The sequence below is a fragment of the Panthera leo genome, chromosome B3, assembly GCF_018350215.1.
Source record: "Panthera leo isolate Ple1 chromosome B3, P.leo_Ple1_pat1.1, whole genome shotgun sequence".
Taxonomy (NCBI): Eukaryota; Metazoa; Chordata; class Mammalia; order Carnivora; family Felidae; genus Panthera; species Panthera leo.
In genome coordinates, this window is record NC_056684.1 from 142,134,683 (window position 1) to 142,159,289 (window position 24,607).

Sequence of the window (24,607 nt, forward strand, 5' to 3'; positions counted from 1 at the left end):
AGAGAGAAGACGGGAACCAGGGACACGCGGAGGCCGGGAGCTGAGCACCTGGCCGGCAGCAGAGTGCCCAGAAAAGAGACCCACGAGCAGCAGCCACTGTGCAAGACCCACCTCCCTGCCTGACCCTCGCAGAGGGACGCACATCCGTGGGGGACTGCCTGGAGGAGGCGGCAGGTTCTGAGATGGGGCCAGGCTACAGGGAGGTGTTTGTGGGACGGCCCCCCCCTTCCCCGCCGCAGCCCCCCAGGCACCGTTGACTTTCGGACAGGTGCCGGGACCCAGATGCAGTGCCGTCCTGCGTCTGCAGAGGCGGCCCGGGAGGGAAGGGCCTTCCTCGGGATGGAGCCAGTGACAGAGGCTTCTCTCCACAGCCTCAGAGCCATGTTTTCATTAGTCAAGTTCTCAGATCGTTGTTTACTGCTCCCCACACACGGAGGACTTAGTGAAAGCTGGGCCAAGTTCAAAATACCAGCGACAGGGATGTGCAGGGCCCAAGGCAGCCGCAGAGACAGGCGCCCCAGCAGCGGGGAGGCAGGAACGGCTCCCCTGGAGGGAATCCCTGCCCACATCCTGCCCACCGTCCAGCTGGAGGGACAGAGGGCGGCCACCTGCTGCCACACCAGCCCCACTCCACCCGTACCCAGTGCAAGTGCGGGACCAGACCTCATGACCCTGGCTGCCAAAAAGGTGGGGGCAGGGGGTGAGGTGCAGCCCCCCCCCCCATTCCTCTGGGAGTTTCCAGTCCGTGGGGAGCTCCCGTGCTCTTAGACATAGCAATGAACCGGCCAGCAGCCCTGGCAGACAGCCTCAGGGTGAGTACAGGGACAAGGAGCCTGGCAGGCATTCCAGGAGGTGCTCCTGGAGGAGGTAGCCTTCAGCATGGGATGCGCGTGAGCGGTGGACATTCTAAATGACACCCAGCATCAGCCGGGGCACGGAGGTTAGAGAGCACGGGAGTTCAGGTTTGTCCTGCTCACGGACAGATGCTGGAGGTCAGGATGAAGCAGCCGCCTTCATGGGACACGCATGGGGGCAGTGACAATTTGGGGGAGGCACCCCATGAAACTCTGAGTGTCCCCCCCCTCCCAGCCATGGGCTGTGTCTTGTCCGGGCCTCCCAGAGAGTTCCAGAGTCAACAGGTCCACGGATGGGGAGACACAGAGCCCGAACCCAGCTCCACCCCCTGTCCCAGAGGGAGTGAAGAGAAGGAAGGGGGCCGTGACTCATTCTGGGGACACTAGATGGCTGCCTCCTGGCTGAAACCGAACTGTCATCACAGTCATGGGACAAGCGTTAATGCCTCCAAATATTGGCTGCATGCCACACAAGGTCCTGGTTGCCAGGCCTCAGTTTACCCATCTGATGAGCGAGCGAGCGAGAGAGAGAGTGAGCTCTCCTATCAAACATGGTTCCATCCATCCACCCACCTACCACACATCCATCCATCCATCGTGTATTCACTCAGCAAACATTCTCTGGGCCCTTACTCCATGGCTACGGCACAGGGGAGGGTCAGACGTGTGCTGTGGCCTCCAGACCTTCCCCCCCTACCTCCCACTGCATGCGGTGGCTCACGGGTGTCTAAAGCAGAGCGTGACAAATGCTGGGTCCGGAGGAATAAATAAAATCAATATAAAAGCCCTTTGAAAGTTAAAAGCACAATTAACACACGTGCTCCGCCTACAGGGACAGTGCTTCCCGGGGCCCTGGGCCGCGAGGGGGCTTTCTCTTTGGTCAGGTGTGTGGGCACGGGAAGGGGGATCACACAGCGCCCCAGACGGCCACTGGATGCAGTAATTCAATTACAGCACGTGTCCCTTTAGTGGAGGTGTCATTCGGAACCTCACGGCCCTCCCACACCAGGAACTCACAGAGGAGAGAGGCCGTGTTCTCCTTATTCAATTAATCAATTATGTCCTCGCTCGGTGTCTGCCTGTAAACACCCTCCAGTCTCTATCTTCTTAACTGCAGACACACACGTGTGCACACGCGCGCACACACACACACACACACACACAGCTTTTTGCAAAATGCAGACCCTTCCTCTCTCCCCCTTCCCGTTTGCAACCACAGTGTATCGCCCTCGAGGCTCACGCCCTGTGCTCCCGCAGCCTTGCAGCCCTCCTCGTCTGCCCCGGTGGTGTCCCCTTGACCCGCCCCCGGGGCTGACTTCTCAACCTCCGTCTTCACTGATGTCCCTGCGGCACTGGGGACCAAGGGCCACTTTCCTTCCTCTGTTCTTTTCCTCTCTTGGTGTCCGAGATGCCTCTCGATTTTTGTGAAGCTGGGAGACGCGAGGGTGTTTCTGGGAGTCGGGGAAGGGGCCCTGCGCTGACGGGTGCTGGACATTTGGAGCTGGGAGGGGTGACGGGTAACCAGGTGAGAGGAAGCTCGGGGTCTCTGGGCCCCACCTGTCTTCTGGCAGCTTCCATGGCCTTTGTGAACACCTCTCCTCTCTGGTTCCTTAAACGCCGTGAGGTTTTCTTTCCCCTGATTCTCTGGATTCTTCCTGTCCGTGGCTCGACCGCCGCTCTCCGCCACCCCATCGCCCTCGGCAGTTTCAGCCCCGCCCTGGCCCCTGCCACGGCCCCCCCACCCATCCAGGCCATTGGGACCACAAGCCCTGACCCAGGCAGTGGGCTGTGTGCGCAGGCGGGAAGTCACCGCCGAGGAGAGTCAAGTGGGGAAACTGAGGCCTGGGAGAGGAACACCCAGGGTCCCACCCAGATCCTGACGCCTGTTACCCCGCCCACAGCAGGAACTCTGCCAACACGGAGCTCCCGCAGACAAGGGGATGTGGCTCAGCTCGTGTGGCGGCCAGGGGCGCTCCCTGCAATCGTGGCTCAGGAGAGCCCTTCGGCTGGGCACTGCTCCCGGGTCGGTGAGGGCTAGGGGCACGAGAGCCCCGGCCAGGACACCCAGGCTCAGAGAGCTCTGCCCTGAAGCAGCTTTTCAGCCTCAGTTTCCCTGGCCAAGACGGAGGCGGCTGGGTTCAACGATGCTCTGAGTTGTGTGGGCTCTTTTTCTGTCCTTCCGGCCCCGCCCTGTGCCCTCTGTTCCCAGCACAGGAGAGGACAGGAGTGGTCGCCGCGGACTGGGGCCTCTCCCACCCCCCCCCCACCCCCCGTCGGCACCAGGAATCCCGGCTTCCAGTTCAGGTGACGCTGCGCCCTCGCCCCGTAGCCCCCAGAGTGACCGTATGCTGCTACCCCTCCAGCTTCCTCACACCCCGCCCGCATCTCTGTAAATAGCGCTTTATTAAACCCTCCCCAAGTCACCCGCCTTGTGTGTGCCATCTGTTTCCTGCTGGGACCCTGCCGGGATCCTCCGGGGCCTCCCCGTCCCTGCGGCCGGTTCGCGGTCTCCTTGCTCACGCACGCTGTCAAGCAGGGCAGAGGCTGGGCACGGATCCCCAGGTACGGACCACTGCGGGTGCTGGGTCAGGAGGCGGCCAGGCCGCGGGGCCGGGGGCCTCGAGGGCCGCGTTTAAGGGCCTCGGGTGGCGATCGACCCCGCGTGGCCCTTTGCAGTTCGCACGGCGGCTGAGTCCTGCGGCGTCACCGGCATGGGGCTTTCAGAGGTGCGGCAGCTCCAGACCCAGAGCTCCCATTAAGGGCCGGTGCTGGGCAGAGTCTCACTTCCACGTGGGGGTTACAGCCCCGAAGGGAACGGACGGACAGTGGCCGAGGGAGCCTGAACCTGTGCCCCAGCCTCCCCTCACCTGTTCACCCCCGTGCACCTCCCCCTCCCCTGCTGCCCTGCCTTGTGCGGAGGAAGTCCCGAGAAAGCCCACGCGGGATGGTTCCCCACCTTCTCTAGTTAGCAGGGCGGGGGAACAACCCGGCTGAGAATGTGCGGGGGTGGGGGGCCCTGCACGGCACGCGTGGATCAATCGGGGCCCCGTTGCTGGCCGCAGACAGTGAAGGCTGCTGCCCGCTGCTCGTGATGGAAAGGCAGAGTGAAGGAAAATACAATCAGAAATAATTGGCCCATCGGAGAGAGGCAGGGGAAAGGTGCCGAAAAGAAACTCATCTGCAGGCCGGAGGAAATTTTTGCCGGGAAGAGGGGCTGCCCAGGCGTTAAAAGGCCGTTTCCGATTCCCAAGGTGCCCCCGTGCCTGCCAAATGCTTCCTCATCGATTCCTGGATAAGACGGTGCATTTCGGTTTCACGAATATTTAATGAGAGCCTACCCTGTGCCTCATTCTGCGCGTGCAGCCCTGGGAGAGCCGAAAGGGGGTTTGAAAAGGCAACACTTCCGGCCCCCCTCCCTCCTTCCCTCCCTCCTTCCTTCCTTCCCTCCCTCCCTCCCTCCCTCCTTCCTTCCTCCCTTCCTTCCTTCTTTCCCTCCTCCTTCCTTCCTTCCTTCTTTCCTTCCACCCTCCTCCTTCCTTCCTCCCTTCCTTCCTTCTTTCCCTCCTCCTTCCTTCCTTCCTTCCACCCTCCTCCTTCCTTCCTCCCTTCCTTCCTCCCTCCTTCTGTCCTTCCTTCCCTCCTTCTTTCCTTCCCTCCTTCCTTCCACCCTCCCTCCCTCCTTCCTTCCACCTTCCACCTTCCTTCCTTCCTTCCTTCCTTCCTTCCTTCCCTCCTTCCTTCCTTCCTTCCTCCCTCTCTCCTTCCCTCCTTCCTTCCCTCCTTCCCTTCTCCCTCCCCCTTCCTTCCTTCCTTCCTTCCTTCCTTCCTTCCTTCCTTCCCTTCTCCCTCCTTCCCTCCTTCCCTCCTCCCTCCCTCCTTCCCTCCTTCCTTCCACCCTCCCTCCTTCCTTCCACCCTCCCTCCTTCCTCTCTCCTTCCTTCCTTCCTTCCTTCCTTCCTTCCTTCCTTCTTTCCTTCCCTCCTTCCTTCCACCTCCCTCCCTCCTTCCTTCCACCTTCCTTCCTTCCTTCCTTCCTTCCTTCCTTCCTTCCCTCCTTCCTTCCTCCCTCTCTCCTTCCCTCCTTCCTTCCCTCCTTCCCTTCTCCCTCCCCCTTCCTTCCTTCCTTCCTTCCTTCCTTCCTTCCTTCCCTCCTTCCTTCCTCCCTCTCTCCTTCCCTCCTTCCTTCCCTCCTTCCCTTCTCCCTCCCCCTTCCTTCCTTCCTTCCCTCCTTCCCTCCTTCCCTCCTCCCTCCCTCCTTCCCTCCTTCCTTCCACCCTCCCTCCTTCCTTCCACCTTCCCTCCTTCCTCTCTCCTTCCTTCCTTCCTTCCTTCCTTCTTTCTTCCCTCCTTCCTTCCACCTCCCTCCCTCCTTCCTTCCACCTTCCTTCCTTCCTTCCTTCCTTCCTTCCCTCCTTCCCTCCTTCCTTCCTCCCTCTCTCCTTCCCTCCTTCCTTCCCTCCTTCCTTTCTCCCTCCTCCTTCCTTCCTTCCTTCCTTCCTTCCTTCCTTCCTTCCTTCCCTCCCTCCTTCCCTCCTTCCTTCCTCCCTCCCTCCTTCCCTCCTTCCTTCCCTCCTTCCTTCCTTCCTTTTTTCATCCCTCCCTCCCTTTCTCCTTCTCTCTACCTTCCTTCTATGAAAAGTTAAAACAAGACTCTAGCAAACGAATCTAGAAAGCCTCTGACTGATTCCTGCCCTCCAGGGGCCTGGAAGGCCCGGAGGTGGCCTTTGGTGACAGAGTCTGGTGGCTTGGACCAGGGTGGTGGTGGTTAGGGTGGAGGTGCGGGAGAGCCATTGTTCGGGGGTACGACCCCCCAGGACTTGGCGCCTGTGTGCGCATGGTCGGGGCAGGGCTGAGGGAAGAGAGGCTAGGCCTTGGCTTGGGCAATTGCAGGGCTGTGGCAGCCCGCGAGGAGGCCTGGGGATGACCCATGAAGATGAGACTACAGGGCGAGCAGGGAGAGGCCAGGGCGAGGAGGAAGAGGGAGAGAGAGGGAAGGTGTCCAGCCCCAGGAAACTGTCTCGTGCCCCAAATTCCACCGTTGCTGACACAGGAAACAGAGGGCCACTCCCTCGGTCCCAGCCAGAATCTTATTCTAGTGACACGAATTTCTTGTCTGTTTTGAGTCTGTGGGCTTTCTGGTCAGACCTCAAAGGCACCGTTGAAAGGAGGGAACCTGGGGCTCCTCAAAGCATCACTCACCGTCAGCTCTCCGGGTCATTCTGGCAGGGTGCCAGGCCTCAACAATCCGGTCCCACTTTGCCAGCACCTTGCTGTGTGACCTCGGGGACATCGCTCAGCCTCTCTGGACCCCGGCATCAAGTTCTGTGGCCAACGGGGGTGGGGGGAGCCCTACAGATGGAGGGAGAGGAAGAACAAACATTTTTGTGCCGGGATCCAATTAAGGCTCAACCAGACTTGAGTTTGGGCACCAAGAAACCCCATGTGCGTTGGGCGGGGGGAGCCAAGGTCAGCCGGGGCTGGGTGTCCCCTGCCCCCCATCCCTAGCTGAAGCTTGGCTGTAAACAGCTAGGTAAGGCCTCTGGAGGCGAGGAGCGTCACCATAGGAACAGGCTCTTGGAGTGTATACACAGAGAAGCCAGGCGCTGGGGGGGGGCGGTGGGCAGGGGGGCGGGTAACAGCGGGGGTGCTGGCTGCGGTCTCCCTGCGTGCGCCTGCTCCCCACATTCACCACACCCAGTCACAGAACACTGAGGCCCTGGTGAGGAGACAACAAGGTGGGGACATCGCCACAACCCCACCTAGGACACAGGGTCGTTCCGAAGGGCCCGCGGTAACCCTCGGAGAACACTTGGTACCTCGTTCATTTATTCATTAATTCACTTAATCCACAAACACCTCGTGGGCAGCCCTGCAGGCCCCCGGCTGCCGGGCATAGGGCTGAGAAAGGCGCTTCTGGCCCCGCCGAGGTCAGACACACATGCAAAGTCCGTTAACGCCAGGCGGGAGGATGTGTCCAAGGCGGGTGGTGCTGCTGGGAGCGTCTGGGACGAGAGGCCAGAGGCTCGCTGGTCTCCAATCCCGGGCCAGGACGCACGGCAGGTGGACCGGAGGCTGTGGCCGGTGGCAGGGGAGGCCTGGGGGGAGGAGGGCAGAGAGGAGCCAACGCAGGGCCCTCTGACCTCCCACCTGCCTGTCCCGGGGCCCTGCTTGGGCACCGGGCAGGGCCTTCCCTCGCAAGCCATCCCTAACGCTTAGAACGGAGTAGCACGGCGAAAACATTTCTGAATATAATTGAATGAAGACACTAATGCCTTCTTACAAATAAGAGAATAAATATAGTACGGGAACATCTTAAATTCCTCGAGAGCCGTGTGTTTTCACATCCCTAAACTTGACAGGTACATCAGGCCCAGCCAGGAGACACAGCTCTTTTCATAAGCCCCAGACATGGGGATGGGGAAGGTCATGGTCCTGTCATAGTCCCGCCATGGTCACCCTAAAAACCCCTAAGCTGGAGCTAGGATGGGGTCCTCCTTCCAGAGGCTCAGGGCTTGAGAAAAGGATTTCACCTGTTTCCTCTCCATCACGGGGCGCTTTGTTGGTGCCTCTGAAGGGTTCGGCCGGCCGGGCCCTCCGGTGGAAGGGGGCAGGCAGGTGCTGCAGGGGTCGGGTGGGGGAGGGCTGGCCCAGTTCCCAAGCCTCGCCGCAAGTCTGGGTAAGATGTGTTCGTGGGTCGACCCTGGTCCCAGAAAAGGGAGACAGACTCCTGTCCCTCAGGTTGTTTGCCAGGGTAAGGGAGGCCGTCGAATATTTAAGAATAGTTAAGAGGGCTTTCTCTCCAAAACGCTGAAGGTTTTGTAACCCTTTCTCCAGCCTGACTCAGCCCCAGTCTCAACAAACAGCAGCACACTGTGGCCATCTCCTGTGTGTGCCTACAGAGGTCCCGCCTTGACGACCCTGGCGAATGAACTCCTACACACCCCGGAACACCCAGCCCCGGGACCCTCACCCTCCAGGAGGCGCTCAATCTCCCTTCCCGCAGGCCTGCTCCCCTTTTCTTACCGCCCTCCTTTGACAGGCCTCCACCTCAGAGGCCTCTAAACGTGAAGGGTCCTCAAGCCCCCGGCCCTCGGAGGTGAGGGAGCACGCCACTCCATCGCTGAACATCCGGTCCTGCCCCACCCCCAAGCAGAGCCCCGGGCACACAGTAGGAGCTCAGCCCATTCTGAGTGGATGAAAGACAGCATTTAAAAGAAGTGAGCCTCCGTTGTATGGAAAATTAACTTCTGGGAATTTCTGACAGGCTAAGTGATGAAAAGACTCCTTTCTCCTCTAGTTGTGATCCCCTCCCACCTAGGTGGGGCAAGTTTACCTACCAGGTGTGGGGGCGGGGCGGGGAGCTGTTATTAACCCTTCTGGAGACCCCCAGAGCTCTCCACCCACACAGCATGACTCAGTGGCGCCCTTTAAGAGGATAATTTGATTGAGGAGGGGACAATTAGACCCGCGAACGTGACATCCATGTCGATTCCAACGAGGAGGGATGCGAGAAAGATCTATTTTTGAATGCTCCCATCCGATGGGTGGCGAGAAACGGGCTGCGGTCTGGGGGGGGAGGCGCGACCCCTCGGAAGTCACGTGGCCAGGCCACCGCCTCCCCCGGGGGGGGGGGGGGGGGACACGTGCACCCCCAGCTCCCTCGCGCGCCCCGACGCCGCGGAGCCCGTCACGCGCCTCCCCGGGCCCCGCCACGAGGCTTGAGCAGCAGGTGCGCCTCCACCTCCACGGCCACGGTCCCCGTTCTCCGCTCGGCCGAGCGCGCAGCCACTTCAGACTGAAGAGGCTTCTCTCTGATTGAACTCGAAACCAAGCCGTCGTGCTCGTGTTCTCGAGCCTAAATGTACCCGGGTGCGCCTCTCACTTCCCTCCACCCTCCGCCCCCGGGGCCCCCTCCCCTCTGCGGGAGAAAAGAGACTGTCTCTCTTCAAAGCTGAACTCGCTTGCTTGGGGAAAGAATGCGGATCCGATCGTGGCTGCCGGGCGGCTCCTTGGCGTTTGCACCAAGCCCTCGCGAACCCCCCCCCCCCCCCCCCGCCCCCACCCAAGGTGGCTGCTCGGCGCCCCCACCCCCTCCAGGGGAGGTGCCCTCGGGTGTTCCCAGTGTCCTGCCTGCCCTGCCGCTGAGCAGAGAGCGGGGCGTGGATTCCCTGCTACACGCTGGCTGCACACCTGTCTCAGAACCGGGCAGCCTCAGTGTGCTGCTCATCTCTGAACCCGGGCCTTGCAGGGCCCAGCCAGCCCGGCTTCAAGGAGGCCCCCCGTAAGAATCCAGATCCAAGGGGACAATCGGGGAGAGGAGGAAAAGGCAGGCCCCGCCTTCTTGCCTGTAGCCCTCCCTAATTCAGGGGCTGTGGCCCGGTGGTGGGGAGATCCCTGCCCCCACTGTGTCCAAATTCCAGTTCCAGGACTCTAATCAGAAGAGCTAAAGCTCTGGACGCTGGCCCTGCCTTGTCAAATGGGCAGGCTCTTTGGGCAGGGCTACGTGTCTCAGACAGGGCGAGGGGGAAGCTGTGTCCTCTTCGGGAGGCAGGGTGGAGAACGCATGGTATTTGGGAGAGGGAGAGAGAAGAGGGAACAGAGGCACCTGGGGGTCTTTGCTGGGCCTCAGTTTCTCCGACTGCATCACGTCCCATTAGGCCCGGACCGGTGGGAATGCAGAGACCTCCAAAAACCACAACCCAGTCTGGGCAGAAACAAAGCCTCAGGCTGTGGAGATTCTCAGCTGTAGGGGGGTGCACAGCAGATGTCAAGACGGGGTGGAGGCAGAGTCCCCCCCCTCCTCAGCTGCCTTGCCCCCACTGTGCACGCCCAGGACTAGCTGGTCTCCGAGGCCCCTCCAGCTGGACCCTGCTGGGCTTTCTTGATCAGCAATTCTGCCTTTAATCAAGTGGTCTGGTGCTGGCCGAGGGCAATGTCAGTGTTTGGAGAGGGGAGGAGGGGAGAATGGGCGGGGGGCCGTCTGGAGACAACATTTCTTCGGTGGCCTCAGAAAACTTGCGCCCCTCACCAGCTCGCTTGCTGCCGGGTGGAGTAAGGCCCCAGGGAGCTGGCCTCTGGGCAGAAGGAGCAGAAGGTTCATGGGGCTGCAGGCAGAGCCAGCTTGGCAGAGGGAAGGAGCCCGGCTTGAAGTTCAGGAGTTGCAATCCGGCCCCACCGTGGGCAGGTTTGGTCCCTGATACCTGTGTACCCCGCGGGCCAAGCCACCCTCCGCAGCCAAGCATTTCCTGAGGGCGGGGGCTGCTTGCCTCTTTTGTGATCCCCTCTGTTCTTTGCGGGGGAGGGAATGACAGGGAGGGGAAGGGTGTACAGATAAAGGAGGGAGTCCTGAGTCCTCCTGCCCTCTGGGTCCGCTTGCAAACAGCAGGTGCTGACTTCTCCCCGAGGGACCCGGTTGGCATTTTCATGCTCTCTGTGCACAGCCTTGAAGCTGGTGACTGTCACCAACCTCCCCTCTCCCCACTGCTCCTAAGCTACCCTTTCTCACTGTCTGCTTGCTGAAAAGAAATCTCCAGTCTCCAGAATTTACAAACACTTTAGTGAGACCCACAGAAAGCTCCAGGCTTACAGGTCTTGAAACGGCAGGAAAGACTCCTCCCAGCAGCGGCCCTGCAGGGGGCTCTAAAGAGAGCCAGATCAAGAACCAGTTCCAGAAAGAACTAGCCCACTGGGGTGGAGGCCCAGAGGCAGCTGGTGGAGGAAGGCAGGAAAGGGCCAGGCCTTGTAAGTACAGTGGTTTTCTACTTAGGAAAACCCAAGTTCCCTTTGGGGACAGGTGTGGTCTCCCTGCTTATAGACAAGGAAACGGGGCTCTGAGGGGCATAGTGACTGGCCCAGGGCCCTCAGCAGTCAGGGGATGGAACGGGGATTAGCGAGCAGGTGCCAGCCAGCCAGGGAAGTGCCCTTTCAGCCTAAGCCCCTGACATTTGGGCATGAATGCCCTTGGGTGAGACTGCCCTCCTCAAGCCTCCCTCCCTTTCCAGAACTGGGGAGGGCAGCGGTGGGAAGGGACCGAGGTTGGGAAGGGAGGGGTCTAGATGACGGTGTACGCGATGGCCCCGTGGGTCCCCCACATGGTCCACATGGCACCTCGGCACCTCGTGACTTGGTCTGGGCGGAGGCCCTCACCCCGGGGCCGCTCAGCCCAGAGATCCCCCGCCCCTCCTCAGTGTCTGGCTGAGAACCCAGCCCTTCCCAATCTGCCCGCTGTGTAGGATAATTTTGGAGGCTGAGGTCAGGGTCCTTGGAGGGAAGAAAGGAGGGGGGGTGGTCAGGGAAGCTGGGGCCATCTCCATGCAGTGGACAGTTGAACCTCCAGGCCTGGCCTGTCCGCCACTCTCGTTGGAACCCCCGGGGCCTTGGGCAAAGGACCTTCCCTCTCAGAACTCGTTTCTTCATTTGAGAAGAATCCCTGGGAGAGATGGGGTAATGGGAAGGAAGGGGCACGGGGTGGGTGCCTGGTCGGGGGCAGCCTCCCCCCTCTGCCCTGCCCAGCCTGTCGCTCAAGTGGTTCCCAACGGCACCCCCCACCCCTACTTGTGGGTCTTCCGCAGAGGAGAGGAGAAGAGAAGGAGGAGGCACCTTTCACAAGGGTGAAGGGGCGGGGGCTTCGCTTCAGCCTCTGTGGAGTCTCCACCCTGGTCAGGCGCCCTCCGGCAGCTGTTTCCTCTGGGAGCACAGACTCCGGGCCTTAGCGCCCCCCTGTGCCTGAGGACTCCCCGTGGCCTGTCTTCCCACACCCATCTTGAGGACAGAGAGTATGTCCTCAAACCTGCCACCACCCCAGGAGATGGTCTGAAGGCCAAGGCCCCCCACCCTAGGACCAAAGTGGCAGAGATCACCCTCCCTCCCCACTGCGGGAAAGGGGAGGCTGTGAAATGGGTGGGCACCCACCCCCTGCACCTGGGGTCTCTGTGCAGATTAATCTATGTAAATGAAGCATAAATAAATGAACCCTCTAAAGGCCATGACCTCCTGGTACCCACCCTTCCCCAAGAAGTTAAACACCTTTCATCTCCTTCTATCACCTGTCCCTCCCGCCCCCCCCCCCCCCACTTCTGTATTTCCACCTCCAGCGGCCTGATCAGAATAGGGGCCTGGAACATCCACCCAGGAGAGTCTCTAAGCCCAGGCTGGGGGCTTCCCCCGCCCAGCTCTTGGGAGGGGAGGATCTCTGGCAAGGTCGGCCTCCCCACCCCACAACCCCGTGACTCCTCTGGAGGCCTCCCAGTGGGTCTAGAATATGTGCTGAGTGCTCGCTGTGCAGCTGTGTGTGTGTGTGTGTGTGTGTGTGTGTGTGTGTGTCTGCGTGTGAGCGTTCTTGTGAGCTTGTCCACCTGTGTCACTGTGGGCAAAGACGGATGCCACTCAGCCGGCCTGTGTGTGTTGGCTGGACCGCATGTGTGTGTTTTGGTGAGCGTGCAACCACGAGCCTGTGATCTGTGGGTTTCGGGGGACTGGGCGTGCGTGCCTGTCACTCTCAGGTGTGTGGCTGTCCACACGTGTGGGAGGTGCCCAAGGCCCTGACTGTCGGCCGGGGGGTGGGGGGGAGGTGAGGGGCTGTCGTATGTTTGCAAGTGAATTCGCATGTTCAGGTGTGCACGTGGCTGGGCACGTGCCTCTGTGTGGCCAGGCTGGGGCACATGTTGAAGGATGCCCGGGGTTTCATAACTGTGTGTCCGCTGGCCTCTCCGCGTGCCTGTGACTGCGCATGTGGCGCCCAGGACTATTTCTACAACCTGGGTTTGCATCGCAGGGCGTGCCGGTGGTGCAGTGTGTGGGTCTGCGTCTTCCTGCGTCTTTAGGGCGAGGGGCAGGGGGCTACGAGGCTTTCCATCAGTGTTCTCCCGAGGGCGCGTGTGTCAGGAGCGTGTCCTGCGTCCCCGGAGCGCGCATTTGTGTCTTCCCGGCCGTGTGAGCCATGGCCTGCGTGCTCGGGACCTTGGCGATAAGTGTTTTGGTGTTTCTCTGCGTGTTTCTGTATTCCGAGCGCGTGCTGGCGTCTTCCTGGGGGCTGCGGCCCAGCCCCGGCTCCGTCCCCGCCGCTTGTCCTAAGCGGGCCCGCCTGTGCGCGCCCGCGGGCCGTCCCGTGTACAGGACGTGTGCCCCTCGCGCGCGGGGTACCTGTGCCCGTCTAGCCAAGAGCGCTCCGCGTGCGCGAGCGGCTTTCCGGGACGCCGCAGCGGTGGGGGGCGGCCCCGCGAGGGGCGGGGGTCACCGGGACTGGCCGGCGCCGGCCCCGTGCGCGCGGAGGCGGGGGCGGGGGGCGGGGGCCGCGGGGGGGCGGCGGTACGAAAAGGGCGGCGCGCGCGGCGGCGGCGGCAGCTCGGCGGCGGCAGCGGAGAGCGCAGCGCGCAGCCCGGTGCAGCCCTGGCTTTCCCCTCGCCGCGCGCCCGCGCCCCCTTCCGCGTCCGCAACCAGAAGCCCAGCGCGGCGCCCGGAGCCGGACCCGCGCCCGCGCCGCTCCCGGGACCGCGACCCCGGCCGCCCCGCGATGACCGCGACCGCAGCCCTCCTGCCCGTCCTCTTGCTCCTGCTGGCCTTCGGCCACAGTGTCCATGGTGAGCCCCCCCACCCCCCACCCCCCACGCCGCGGCGGCCCGGCTCGCGCCCCCTCCGGGGAAGCCTGCGACGCCACCTCTGCACCCCCCCACCCCGGCCGCCCGGTGCCCCGCGCGCCCCGTCCCGTGCGCCCCGACTCCGGCCCGTCCCGCCTAACCCTAAGCCCCGCGCGGTGCCGCCTCGCCCTCCCCGCCAGCCTCGCATGCCAAGCCTCGCCCCGGGGTCCCGGGGGCAGGGGGAGGTGTGGGACCCCCGCCCCCCCCCTCCCCCGCCGCCGCCGCCGCAGCCCCTTCCCGCCCCGCAGAAGTGGCGCTCGCAGGGGTGTCGGTGCGCAGAGAGAGGAGGTATGGAGAAACGAGGTGATGATCGGGAGCCCTGTGTGGAAATGCTCTGGGGTGCAACTTTGGGGTGTCGCGTGCGCGTTCGGGACCAGGTCTGTGGGGACAGCGGGGGGGGGGGTGGCTTGGCCGTCGCAGCCCCAAATTCCCACCGAGGCGCCCGGCGCGAGCCCCTCCCGCGTGGCGTTTCTCTAGGTGAGGGGCTGCGACACTTCAGTCTGCGGCGGCCATCTGTCTCTGACAGGGAGAGAGTTGCCCCTTCCCGCAGTGCCCCCCGCCCCCACTGCACCAGTGCTCGTGGTGGGGGGGCTGTCTGGAAAGCTGGGGAGCTAGACGAAGGAAATGCACACAGTAGGCGCCTACGAAAGTGTCCGGATGTCTAAACAGTGTCAGAATTGCAGAAATCTGCTTTGCAAAAATCCTTGCGTCTTTTAAATATGACGAGTCTGGGGGAGGGAGATTGGGGGGATTTGACTTGCGTGCCTGGTTTAACGGGGATTAAACCTTTCACACGATCAGGATGCCTTACCTGCCGGGCTGCCAGGTGAACCTGTCTGGCCTTTTCCAAAGCCGGATGCTTCAGAATCTGCTCCCCATTTTAGCTCACTTTGCAAAAGTGAGGGTTTGGCTGAGTGCCCAGGGGTCGGATGTCTCTACTCACTGTCTCCCCAGCCCTGCGTTTAGCGTTTGAGGTTTCATGATTTTGAGGCGGGGGAGGAATTTAGGTGTCCGACCTGCTCCTGAGAACTAGGCAGTGTCCTGTGATCACCCTGTCACCAGGAACGTGGCAGATTTTTTTTTCTGAGTGGCCTGACGTGAAGCGCCTACTGTGTGCGAGGCTGGTGGGACCGCAGAGGGTCTCTGGCTCCCTCCAGGGAGGCCTTGGGCCCTTTGGGCGAACATGGGGCTTTGCCCTGGCCTCTGGGGCCTTGAGGGGTGAATGGTGTAACCTTTCTTGTGCCTCAGGAGCTGAGTGCTTCCCGGCCTGCCACCCCCAAAATGGGTTCTGCGAGGATGACAATGTTTGCAGGTAATGGGGTGGCTCCCCAGAGGCAGCCTGTAGGAGGTCAGGGCAGAATCCTGGGGAATCATGGTGTCAGGCAGAAAAGGGGGGGGGGGCTTGGCCGCTGGGCTGCAGCAAACAGCCTCCTCGCCCCCGCAGGAAACTGGTGGGAGGGTAGCGAGGGGGAGAAGAGGGCAGAGGGCTGGAGGATGGGGAGGGGGGGACAGCCACAGCTACTGTCTGCTGTCTCAGAAGTGGGGTGTTGGGAGAACCCCTTGCAGGGTGAGCCCACTGCAGGCCACTGCGGCAAAATGCAGCGCTCTGCCAGGCTCTTGGGGACCCCTCCGTCTGGTCCTCTGTTTAAGTTGTCCGTTCAGGTGTCTGGTGTTTGCTTCCTGCGACCCGCTGGCCTGGCACTGTGCAAAGACCCCCAGGGGATCTTGGCTCCACAGAAAGCAGCCTGGGCACCCCCTCCACCCCTGCCCCCCTTCATATGTCCCCATCTTTCTCCTCCAAACCCCCCCCCCCCCACCGCAGGTGCCAGCCTGGCTGGCAGGGTCCCCTGTGTGACCAATGTGTGACCTTTCCCGGCTGCGTTAATGGACTCTGCGTGGAACCCTGGCAGTGCGTTTGTGACGACGGCTGGAATGGGAAGCTCTGTGACATAGGTTGGCATGTGCCCCTGCCCGCCCCACCCCCATCCCTGCCCCCCCCCCCGCCCCCAGCCGCCTCCTCCCAACTGCCTCCCCTCCCCCTCCCGCCTTATTCCCACACACTCAGAGCTCTGTATGGTAATGGTGTGTTGATACACTACCCCCTGGTACTTGGAACCTCCTAGAAGGTAGGGACTCAGTTTTGTTCTCCTCGGCACAGCACCAGCACCCAGAGAAAGCACTTTGGGGAGGAGGGCTGTCGGGGATCTGCCTGTTGAGTAAAGAGTCACACAATCAGCACAGGCCACACAAAGCTCAGAGGGTGGAGACCTGGGCAACCTGTCTGGGTCACTAGAACTCAGAGAGGGTAAGGAAATCTCTGTTCTCCGTTACCCTGAGCAACTGAGAGCTGGTTGCCACTACGTTTTCAGGCTGCAAAATGTCCATCTGAGTCCATTCTCGTTTGGCAGAAGGGGCCCTGAAGCCGGGGCAAGCTAAAGTCCTGAAAAGAACTCCGGGCAGAGTGGGTGGCTGCCCCGGGGCCTCTGTCCCTCGGTCCTCAACGTTAGCAGAGACCAGGGGTAGCGAGAGGGAAGTCGAGGCTCGAGGAGGTAAAAGGCTCTGCTTAGGGATGCGTGAGAGGTTATCGGGAGAAAAGCCAGCGAAAATCCCTTCCCCTGGCCCCAGGAATGGGCTACTTCTCATCTGTGGCCACTTCTAATCCCCTCCCTTAAGGAACATTCGAGAGCGTGTTTGACTGCTGCGTCATAGCCGAGGCGCTCTGCTTTCCTAATTGAGCCCCCACCACAGTCTCAGGTCCTTAAAGCACCCCCCCCCCCCCCCCACCGCCAGACGGTGCGAGATTTTCTCCGCAGCTGACTCACGCTCCGCAGCTCTGCTCCCCCTCCAGGCACCCTCTGGGCTGCCTCGTGACCCAGAGGGTCTCCCCCCCCGAAAAAGCTACCACTTGGGATCAGGGCTTTTCGCCCAGAGCCCACGCTCTTTGGTGTCTGGTTCAGGATTGCCTCCCATGGAGTTTTCCAGACAAAATGTCCCCTCCCCACTGGGTTGACAAAGCCTCTCAGCTTGGGACGCTGGGTCCAGAGGAAATAGCCCTCCGGATAATTGTCCCCCCCGTTCCCCTTTTCCCCAACCCGTCTCTGTCTCTGAGGCTGTCAAGGCCGCAGCTGCCGCCCCAGACAGAAACCAGCCACCCCCCCCCCCCCCCCCCTGCCCCTGGCATCTCTCTCCTTGCCTCGGCTTCATCTACCCTCCTTTTGGGCCGGAGGCCTGGGAATTGGGAAGAGGTGGGCTCATCCTCTGTGCGTGAGGCTAGATGCTGTGGGGGGACGAGGGGGGTGGTCGGCAAGTCTTTAGCTTAAATTTAAGATGCCCAGTGACAGGGTTGCTGGGAGCCCAGGACTGGGAGCCCGTTGCTGAGGCCTCACCTGCTAGAACCTTCCCATGATGATAAAACCTCTTTACGTTTCCTTACACCAAGCCGGGCTCGCAGGGGACGCCTCACGGCTCTGGATAGGCCGTCGGCATGGCATACAGGCTTTCCCTTATGGATGGATTGCCATCTTCCCTCCACGAGGGGTGCGGGTCTCTTTAAAAGACAGAACGAATCCGCGTGTGTGTGGCCTCAGCGTCGGGGACCCCCACCCATTCGGCCTTAAGCTGCGGGGTCTCTGGCTGGCCCCGGCTTTGTATTTGGCAGATGTAGGAGCCCGAAGCTCGAAGGGCCCCCGGGGACTGGCCAGGGCGAGCCCCTCCTTTTGTACGTGGGGAAAGTGAGGCACAGAGCGGGGAGGAGCGGAACCCTGAGCCCGGCTGGAGCCAGGCATAGAAAAGGTCCCTCGCGGCCCTGCCTGGGGGCTGGGGTCTCCGTCAGCGGAGAGCCCCTGGCCCAGGCCCCTTTGTTCAGCTGTCCCTGGCTTGCTGAGCCCCGCATAATGAAGTGTGCATGACAGGAGGTGGAAAAAGGCGGTGAAATGTAGCAGTGTTCATGGAAACCCACACGGACAGGAGAGCACTCAGTACTTCTGATTTTGCTGCCTTCAAAAGATACAGCCTTTTTATCGCAGGCCCCTTCGTTCAGATCCTGAGCGCGGAAAGAGCGACCACCGGGAGGCAGAGGCAGTGGTCCGGTTTCTCGATTCCCGACAGGAGTCCTCACATGTCTCGATTTCCCCCCCGCCCCTCTGTGATGAAGGACAGCTGGTGTTTCTAACAGCTGGGCCGCACGATTGCCCTGACTGGCAGGGCCCCCCCCCCCGCCCCGCCCGAACCAGGAGAGGCTGAAAACTCATCTGGGGGAGGAGCCTGGGCCTGGCACACGCCGTTTTGGGGGAGGGAAGGGGTCTGCGGTAAAGGTCACCCTCCTGGACCGAGCGGGTGAGCTGGTGCCAGGACCGGGGGACGGCTTTCCCGGGTTGAGGATCAGTGAGCGGCCGTGACTTTCTGTGCCTGTGACCTGACAGGAGGGAGGGAGCCCCTTCAGCACCCCCCTGAGCTGCTTGCCTACGGCAGAGTTTTGGGGGGTCGCTACGTGCTCTTGCTCGGGACTCCATTCGGTGACCGCTGGCAGCGAGTGGCCACAAACAGAGACATCTGGGCGGCTCGCTTGGGGTCCCCGCTTGACCGGCTGGAGGGCTCTGTCCCTGCCCCCACCCAGAAAGCTCTCCTTCCAGCCTGTCCCCTCCCCCTCCTCCCTGGGGGAGGGGGTGGGTCACAAAGTCCGCTTTTCTCTCCCCGTCCCCCAGATGTCCGGGCTTGCGCCTCGACCCCCTGCGCTAACAACGGAACCTGCGTCAACCTCGAGAGCGGCCACTACGAGTGCTCCTGTGCCCCTGGGTTCTCGGGAAAGGACTGTCAGGAGAAGGATGGGCCCTGTGTGATCAATGGGTAAATATTCTTCCTCACTCTGTGTGATCCGATGAATGCTGCTTTGATTCCTGCGTCACACCCCCAAAGACCCTTTCAGCCTAGCCCAGTTGGACCTGTCACCTGACAAAAGGCCAAGTAAGTGCCTGTCCCTCAGCCCCACGGCTGGGGGAGGGGGGCGCCCCAGATCAGGGTGCTTGCGGGGCTGTGTGTGATCTCCGTAATTTCTGAAGTGACCCCCCCAAGGTGATTTCCCCCTCCCTCGGATGCCCCCAAGTCCCCATGTGTGTGCGTGAGGGCAGACCGGCTGCGGAGGAGTCGGAGAGGGGGGCTTTGGCCAGCGGGGTGGGCGGGGAGGACTAGCCATGAGGGTGGGGGGCGGGTCCAGCTCTTAGCGACCCGCAGCGGAGCAGAGGCTCTGGGACTTTCAGGGCCGTGGGCACGGCAGTCAGAAGGGACACTTCTGCCAAGCAGCAAAGCACTTCCGGCCCTTATCTGTTTAGCTCCACGGAGCCCACCCGGCCCTCAGCTGGGGCTTAGGCGGGGCTCAGGCCGTTGCAAGAATGCAAACAGAGGGGGTCTTGGGCCTGAGCCGGGGGAGGGGGGGTGTGGGGATCGAGCTGGGGGGCAGAGGATATAGAAGCTAGAGTACAGAACCAGCTTATCTTGACTGGGCATTCCAGGGAGGGCGTGGGGAATCCTGGAGCCCCCGAGGCCACAAACAGGCATTTTTGTAGCATCCAAAGATCAGTGTTCAGAGAGGGTCGGAGGAGAGGGGGTCACAACCGACGTCCACGTCTGCTTTTGAGCGGGAAGGGAGAATACAGAGCGAGACCTTTAAAACGTTTTGCTTTTTCTCTCCCACCAACTCGAACCAGACTGTCAAAATAGAACCCGAGGTCCTTGAAGTCCCTCCAGAGCCCAGCTCCTAGGCAGCCTTCACCCCCTGAAGCAGCGATGCCGATTTCTTGTGCTCAGAGCCCCTTTCTTCCCTGGGTTCTGGCATTTATCAGATGACAAAGGGTCTGCTCGTTTAAAAGCACTTACGTTAAATGCTCCCGTGCTCTGCTTTGAGCAAACAGTTTCGGTCTGGAAGCCGCACTTGGGTGAATGGACCACTGTTAAACAGCCGGGCACAGGCACCCGGCCGGGCCGGCAGAGACAGCCCGGGGGTTTCTTTCACTCTGAGTGTCCCTGAGGGTCTCCAGTACAATAGTACGCAGGCTCTCTCCTCGGAAAATAGCGATACGAGTAACAATAAGGCGGGGGCCGTGTGGTGAGGGGACCTGGGTGGGGGGTGGGGGGCAGGCTCTGCTCTGCCCAGCGGCCCCCGGGGGAGGGGTGGAGCTAAGGGAGGGGGCTCCCTCCAGCCCTGGGTCATCACTAACTTTGCCTCTCTCAGCCTCAGTTTCCCCACCCGTCCACCAGTGACTAACCACCAGGCCTCTGGTCGGAGAGATGACTTAAGAGGTGGGAGAGGAGACGGGCATCGGCTCCGGAGGTCAGGCGTGCGTGCGTCCGCCCCGGACGGCCCCGTGAGCCCCTCGCGGACAGGGGCCGCGGCACCCGGCGCCTCCCTGGGCACCTCCGTCCTAGGCCAGCCCCCGAGGGCCCTTTACCGTGTCCCCCTGTTGTGTCGCAGGTCCCCCTGCCAGCACGGAGGCACCTGCGTGGATGATGAGGGCCGGGCCTCCCATGCCTCCTGCCTGTGCCCCCCTGGCTTCTCAGGCAATTTCTGCGAGATCGTGGCCAACAGCTGCACCCCCAACCCGTGCGAGAACCAAGGCATCTGCACCGACATCGGGGGCGACTTCCGCTGCCGCTGCCCCGCCGGCTTCATGGACAAGACGTGCAGCCGCCCCGTGGGCAACTGCGGCACCGACCCGTGCCTCAACGGGGGCACCTGCCTGCAGCACACCCAGGTGAGGTACGAGTGTCTGTGCAAGCCCGAGTTCACGGGCCCCACCTGTGGCAGGAAGCGCGCGCTAGGCCCCCAGCAGGTCACCCGTCTGCCCGGCGGGCACGGGCTGACCTACCGCCTGACCCCCGGGGTGCACGAGCTGCCGGTGCCGCAGCCGGAGCACCGCATCCTCAAGGTGTCCATGAAGGAACTCAACAAGAGTGCTCCCCTCCTCTCCGAGGGCCAGGCCATCTGCTTCACCGTCCTGGGCGTGCTGACCAGTCTGGTGGTGCTGGGCACCGTGGGAATCGTCTTCCTCAACAAGTGCGAGGCCTGGGTGTCCAACCTGCGCTACAACCGCGTACTTCGCAAGAAGAGGAACGTGCTCCTGCAGTACAACAGCGGGGAGGACCTGGCCGTCAACATCATCTTCCCCGAGAAGATCGACATGACCACCTTCAGCAAGGAGGCGGGCGAAGACGACATCTAAGCATCCCCACCGGCCCCTCTGTATTCGCGGGGTCCCGCAGAGCTCACTATATGCGGTCTGTTCTCATCTTTGTGGTGGAGTTTGCTATATTCTGTGTCGAATCTGGTGAACGCTATGCTTCCGTATATTACCTTTGTGTTGCCGTGTGACAAAAAGAACCCTCTTTCTCTCTCTTAATGCATGATCGAAAAATAATAACACGAGTTTCATCTTTAAACGAGTAAAACGAAATTAAGTATGTTATTCTAAACTCTAAACTTAACGTAAAATCAAAAAGACCAAAAAAAAACAAGGCAACAGAGCCGGGGCTGGGTGCCGACGCCCCTCTCTCTCCGGGAGGGGACTCGGCCACGGTCCTCGTGAAACCATTACGAGTGCCGCGCATGACCACTCACTGTGAAAAGGCAAAAATCTCTTTCGTTCGTTAATGTTCACACGCCACATCCAACGTGCACTCACATCAAGTCCAACAACCGCAACGCTTAGATCTTTCTGATTGATTTGAGATTTTGCGGAGTGCAGCGGCCGTGTGTCAGACAGAGAGAGAGCCCCGGGGTCGGCTGCTGGGGGGAGGGAGGGGGCCAGGACCCCCTCCCAGCCCTGCCACTAACTCGCTGTGTGATCCTTGGCGAGCTCCCCCCCCCACCCCGACCGCAACCCGTCCCCACCCCGGGCCCGACTTCGGCCCCTCTCGAGGGAGGGGCTTGAACGCAGTGACCATCCAAATTCTCTCTGGCTCTAAAACTCTGAATTAGGAACGAAGGGGTACGAACCAAAACAGTTCCTGACCCGAGAAATTAGGATCTGATGAGGACTTAAGTCTCATCCCAGGATCCACAGGTTTTGGCCTATCCTGGATGCAAACTTGACGTACTGAGACTGATCGCAACTGCCTTTCTCGAAATGGAGGTGGGGGGGTGCCTCCTGGCCCGCTTTCCGTCTGGAAACGAGGGGCCCCCTTTGAGTCACAACGTGTGGCCTGGAGTTGCCACTTGGGCAGCCCCCACCCTCCCAGATTCCCAGCACTTTACCTTGTCTCCTACCCCGTAGATTAGATAGTCCCTCGAAATTTAAATGCACCTCTAACCGCAAGTGCCCCTGGCAAAATCTGAGCAGCAACACCGCCCTCACCGAGGTTTTCACAGAGTTTAGTGGAAATTGTTGCTTGTGGGGCGTTTTCTAGTTCTGTGGCCAAAGGTACCAGACCTGGTCTACACAGCTGTGGGTTTAATTTGTGTTGCTGAGTTAACAACCCTCAGATCCTGAAAGACCTAGCCAGCTTCTGAATTATAAATTTGACTTCTTTTTTATTAAAAAGAGCATCTATTTTTTTTGCAAAAATAGAAAGAAACGGGACAGAGCTCTGTTTAGCTTTCCGGCTCTTAGGGTCGGGCAGCTAAACAGCCCTTGGGTACCAGTGAGAAATATTTTGCTTCTTAAATTACTTGGATAGGAAGCTATATACTCTTAGCTTGATTATTACTTGCTGTGTTTACCTAGCTGCAAGTACGTAATTGCTACATTATCCTCACCATCTTCCTGATCATTCAGTTCACCCCACACGCATAGACTCGCGCCGTCATCACATAGCCATCGACATCACCGTCAGCCACCGATCACTGTCACATCCCTGGCCACGCCCCCCAGCTGCCCACGGCCCAGCCAAGCCGCTGGCCCCGTCGCCCCCAGCCCCCGAGCCCCTGCCCTCCCCTCCCACCCCCCACCCCCCCGCCCCGGACTCCGATCGCCCTCACCCCACTTCCCTCCAGCCCCACGTCATTCACGTATCACCTCATCCCATCTCGAGTTCGTTTTCAGACATAAAAAATTGAAAAAAGACAAAAAAAAAAAAGAACCGTTGGCATGCGTCAGGCGGGCGTCTGGCACCCCGCCTGGCCTCTCTCGCGTGAGACCTTGACCGAGTCTGCTAACTGTTCTGATCCAGTTCCCCCACACACGAGATTCTGAGATTGGCCCCAGCGATCCAATTCTCTGTTCCACTCTTCCCATCTCCGTGCTGTCGAGGACGGCCCGTCCCCCCTTCCCGGGGGTCGAGGGAACGTATCCCGCTGTCCTCGACCAGCTCCTCATCGATTCACCGACTCGTCCACCAGCCATTTGATCAGGAAGCATTTCGGACACCTGCTGCGTGCAAGGCAGTGTTCGGGGAGCTGTGCGGCACGCAGGATGAGGGGCCGTCGGGGGGGGAGCGGACACGCCCGTGTCCCCAGGAAGCCCAGCAGTGCAGGTAAAATGCCGTGGGAGCGGAGAGTCCTGAACAGACGCCTCCCTTAGGGCCTGACCATCTTACCTTCCCACGAGACAAATTCTCTATTACCAGCGCACGATGAGGCCACCCCGCCCAAATTCCACAGCGCCCACTCGCACACGTCCCGCGAAATCAGAACAGTGTCCGCAGCCTCGACAGGGTCTTCACGTCGTGCAGAAATGGTCCATTCCATCCTCTATGGGGTAACCAGATTCTGCTGAGAGTGTCGGGATCCCTGACTGCCCATCCACACCTCGCGTGTGTTTGGAGTAGTGTGTAGTTTACGAAACAAACGGAGAAGCTCAAAGACAGCGGTCTGAGACATAATCACCAATTCGGTCCCAAAATTGAGAGAGGAGGAGGCGTAATGATCTTTCTGTCACCAAAAAATTTCAAAAATGTCAACGGCGCTCTTTTTAGCTTTTCCGTTTACTAACCAGGCAAGCAAAAAATTTTGTTTATTGAAAAATAAACAAAACCCAAGGGCTATTGGTGTGTTTCTTTGATTTGTTGTGCGCCCGGCTCCGGCTGTCCCTGCCCACTGGTGGCCTTAGCCCCGAGCAAGAGGGGTCAGGGGCCCAGGCTTGGGAGGGCACCGCTCTGGCCCTATCCAGCCCTTCCCACGTGGCGAGGAGACCTACGGGCTGAGGGATGAGCCCACCCAGCCCCTTCCAGACACACTCTCTCTGGGTGCTTGGAGCATGGGAATTTCCGGCCCTGTCGGCCCCACCCCGAGGGCCTGCGCGGGCCTCTCCCCTGCATCTGTTCCCGACGGTGGCTGTTTGTGGGTGGGGTGGCTGGGGCTGGAGCTCCAGGGAGAGGGGGTGAGGGGCCCAGGGTTCCATGCTTGAGCACGCCGGGGGGGGGGGGGGGGGTGGTGCGGGGGGAGGGCCAGCTCTCCCACTACGCACCGCACCGGGTCCTGGCCCAGAACCCCCGGGGGTTTGAGAATGCCACCCTGTTCTGGCCCTTCCAGAACTCAGTGAAGGTAGAATCGCCCAGGTGAGGGAGCAGAACGGATTTTGTTTGATACTGAGGGGCACTTGGAGCTTCCAAAAGTCGGCACATCAGTCTAGGAGCCCCATGGATACTGCTGACTTGGGCCCCGCACGGGGATAGGGGGACTTGCCTCTCTTCCAGGCCTGGCCTCAGGCCACGGGTTTACACCCTCAGCTCAGTACAGCCACCCCTTTGAGTCCCCATGTCGTGTGGGCAATGCACGTGCCTGACCACCCACCCGAGAGGGGCCGGCCGGACCCCTCCCCCCGGACACAGGAGCTGCGGCCCAGTCCTTGATCCCTGCTGGCCCAGGAGGTGGCCCTGGGGCAGGGTCCCCTCCCCACTTCCTTCCACTGCCTGCCCTTCCTCTCCAGGGCTGTCCTCGGCCAGGACACTGCCACTGCCCACCCAGCTGTCCAGCCAGGACCCGGGTGTCCCCGAGACACCTCCCCGCTCAGCTCTGTGGTGCTCTGCTCTCAGCTGGTGTGTGTGTGTGGGGTGGGGGGTTCCCATTAAGGCCGGGGACACACAAGAGGGACAGACAGAGGGTACACCTCAGAGATGGATGCTGTTCCGAAAACTGTAAGAAAACAAGAGAATAAGGTTGAGGTAACAGATGTAGAAACTTCTAAGAAA

At 61.1% G+C, this 24,607-nt stretch overlaps 1 protein-coding gene and 1 long non-coding RNA gene across 4 annotated transcripts; one reads left to right on the plus strand and one right to left on the minus strand.

The window, feature by feature from the left end:
• Positions 1-6,721: 6,721 nt before the first annotated feature.
• On the minus strand, positions 6,722-15,227 carry LOC122221443. The gene is made up of 3 exons (XR_006203225.1): positions 14,301-15,227; positions 7,385-7,554; positions 6,722-6,949 (listed from the first exon to the last, which is right to left on the minus strand). It is a non-coding gene; the product is annotated as an uncharacterized LOC122221443 (long non-coding RNA).
• Positions 13,208-20,929, plus strand: DLK1 (delta like non-canonical Notch ligand 1). 3 transcript variants are annotated; one of them, XM_042940707.1, is made up of 6 exons: positions 13,208-13,432; positions 14,738-14,801; positions 15,312-15,442; positions 18,193-18,334; positions 19,956-20,235; positions 20,455-20,929. In XM_042940707.1, exons 1-6 carry the CDS (start codon positions 13,366-13,368, stop codon positions 20,701-20,703), a joined length of 933 nt encoding a protein of 310 aa, XP_042796641.1. In that variant the 5' UTR covers positions 13,208-13,365; the 3' UTR covers positions 20,704-20,929. The 3 variants fall into 3 exon arrangements, with proteins under 3 accessions (XP_042796641.1, XP_042796642.1, XP_042796640.1); XM_042940708.1 differs by having other exon boundaries at positions 20,461-20,929; XM_042940706.1 differs by having other exon boundaries at positions 19,956-20,929.
• The last annotated feature ends 3,678 nt before the right edge of the window (positions 20,930-24,607 follow it).

What these genes read in the sequence shown, in the direction of transcription:
- DLK1 (XM_042940706.1), top strand. Translation starts at nt 13,366, where the DNA reads ATGACCGCGACCGCAGCCCTCCTGCCCGTCCTCTTGCTCCTGCTGGCC. An exon ending in GAGGATGACAATGTTTGCAG is followed by an intron (nt 14,802 to 15,311) that starts GTAATGGGGTGG and finishes CCCCCACCGCAG; the next exon opens with GTGCCAGCCTGGCTGGCAGG. An exon ending in TGGGAAGCTCTGTGACATAG is followed by an intron (nt 15,443 to 18,192) that starts GTTGGCATGTGC and finishes CCCGTCCCCCAG; the next exon opens with ATGTCCGGGCTTGCGCCTCG.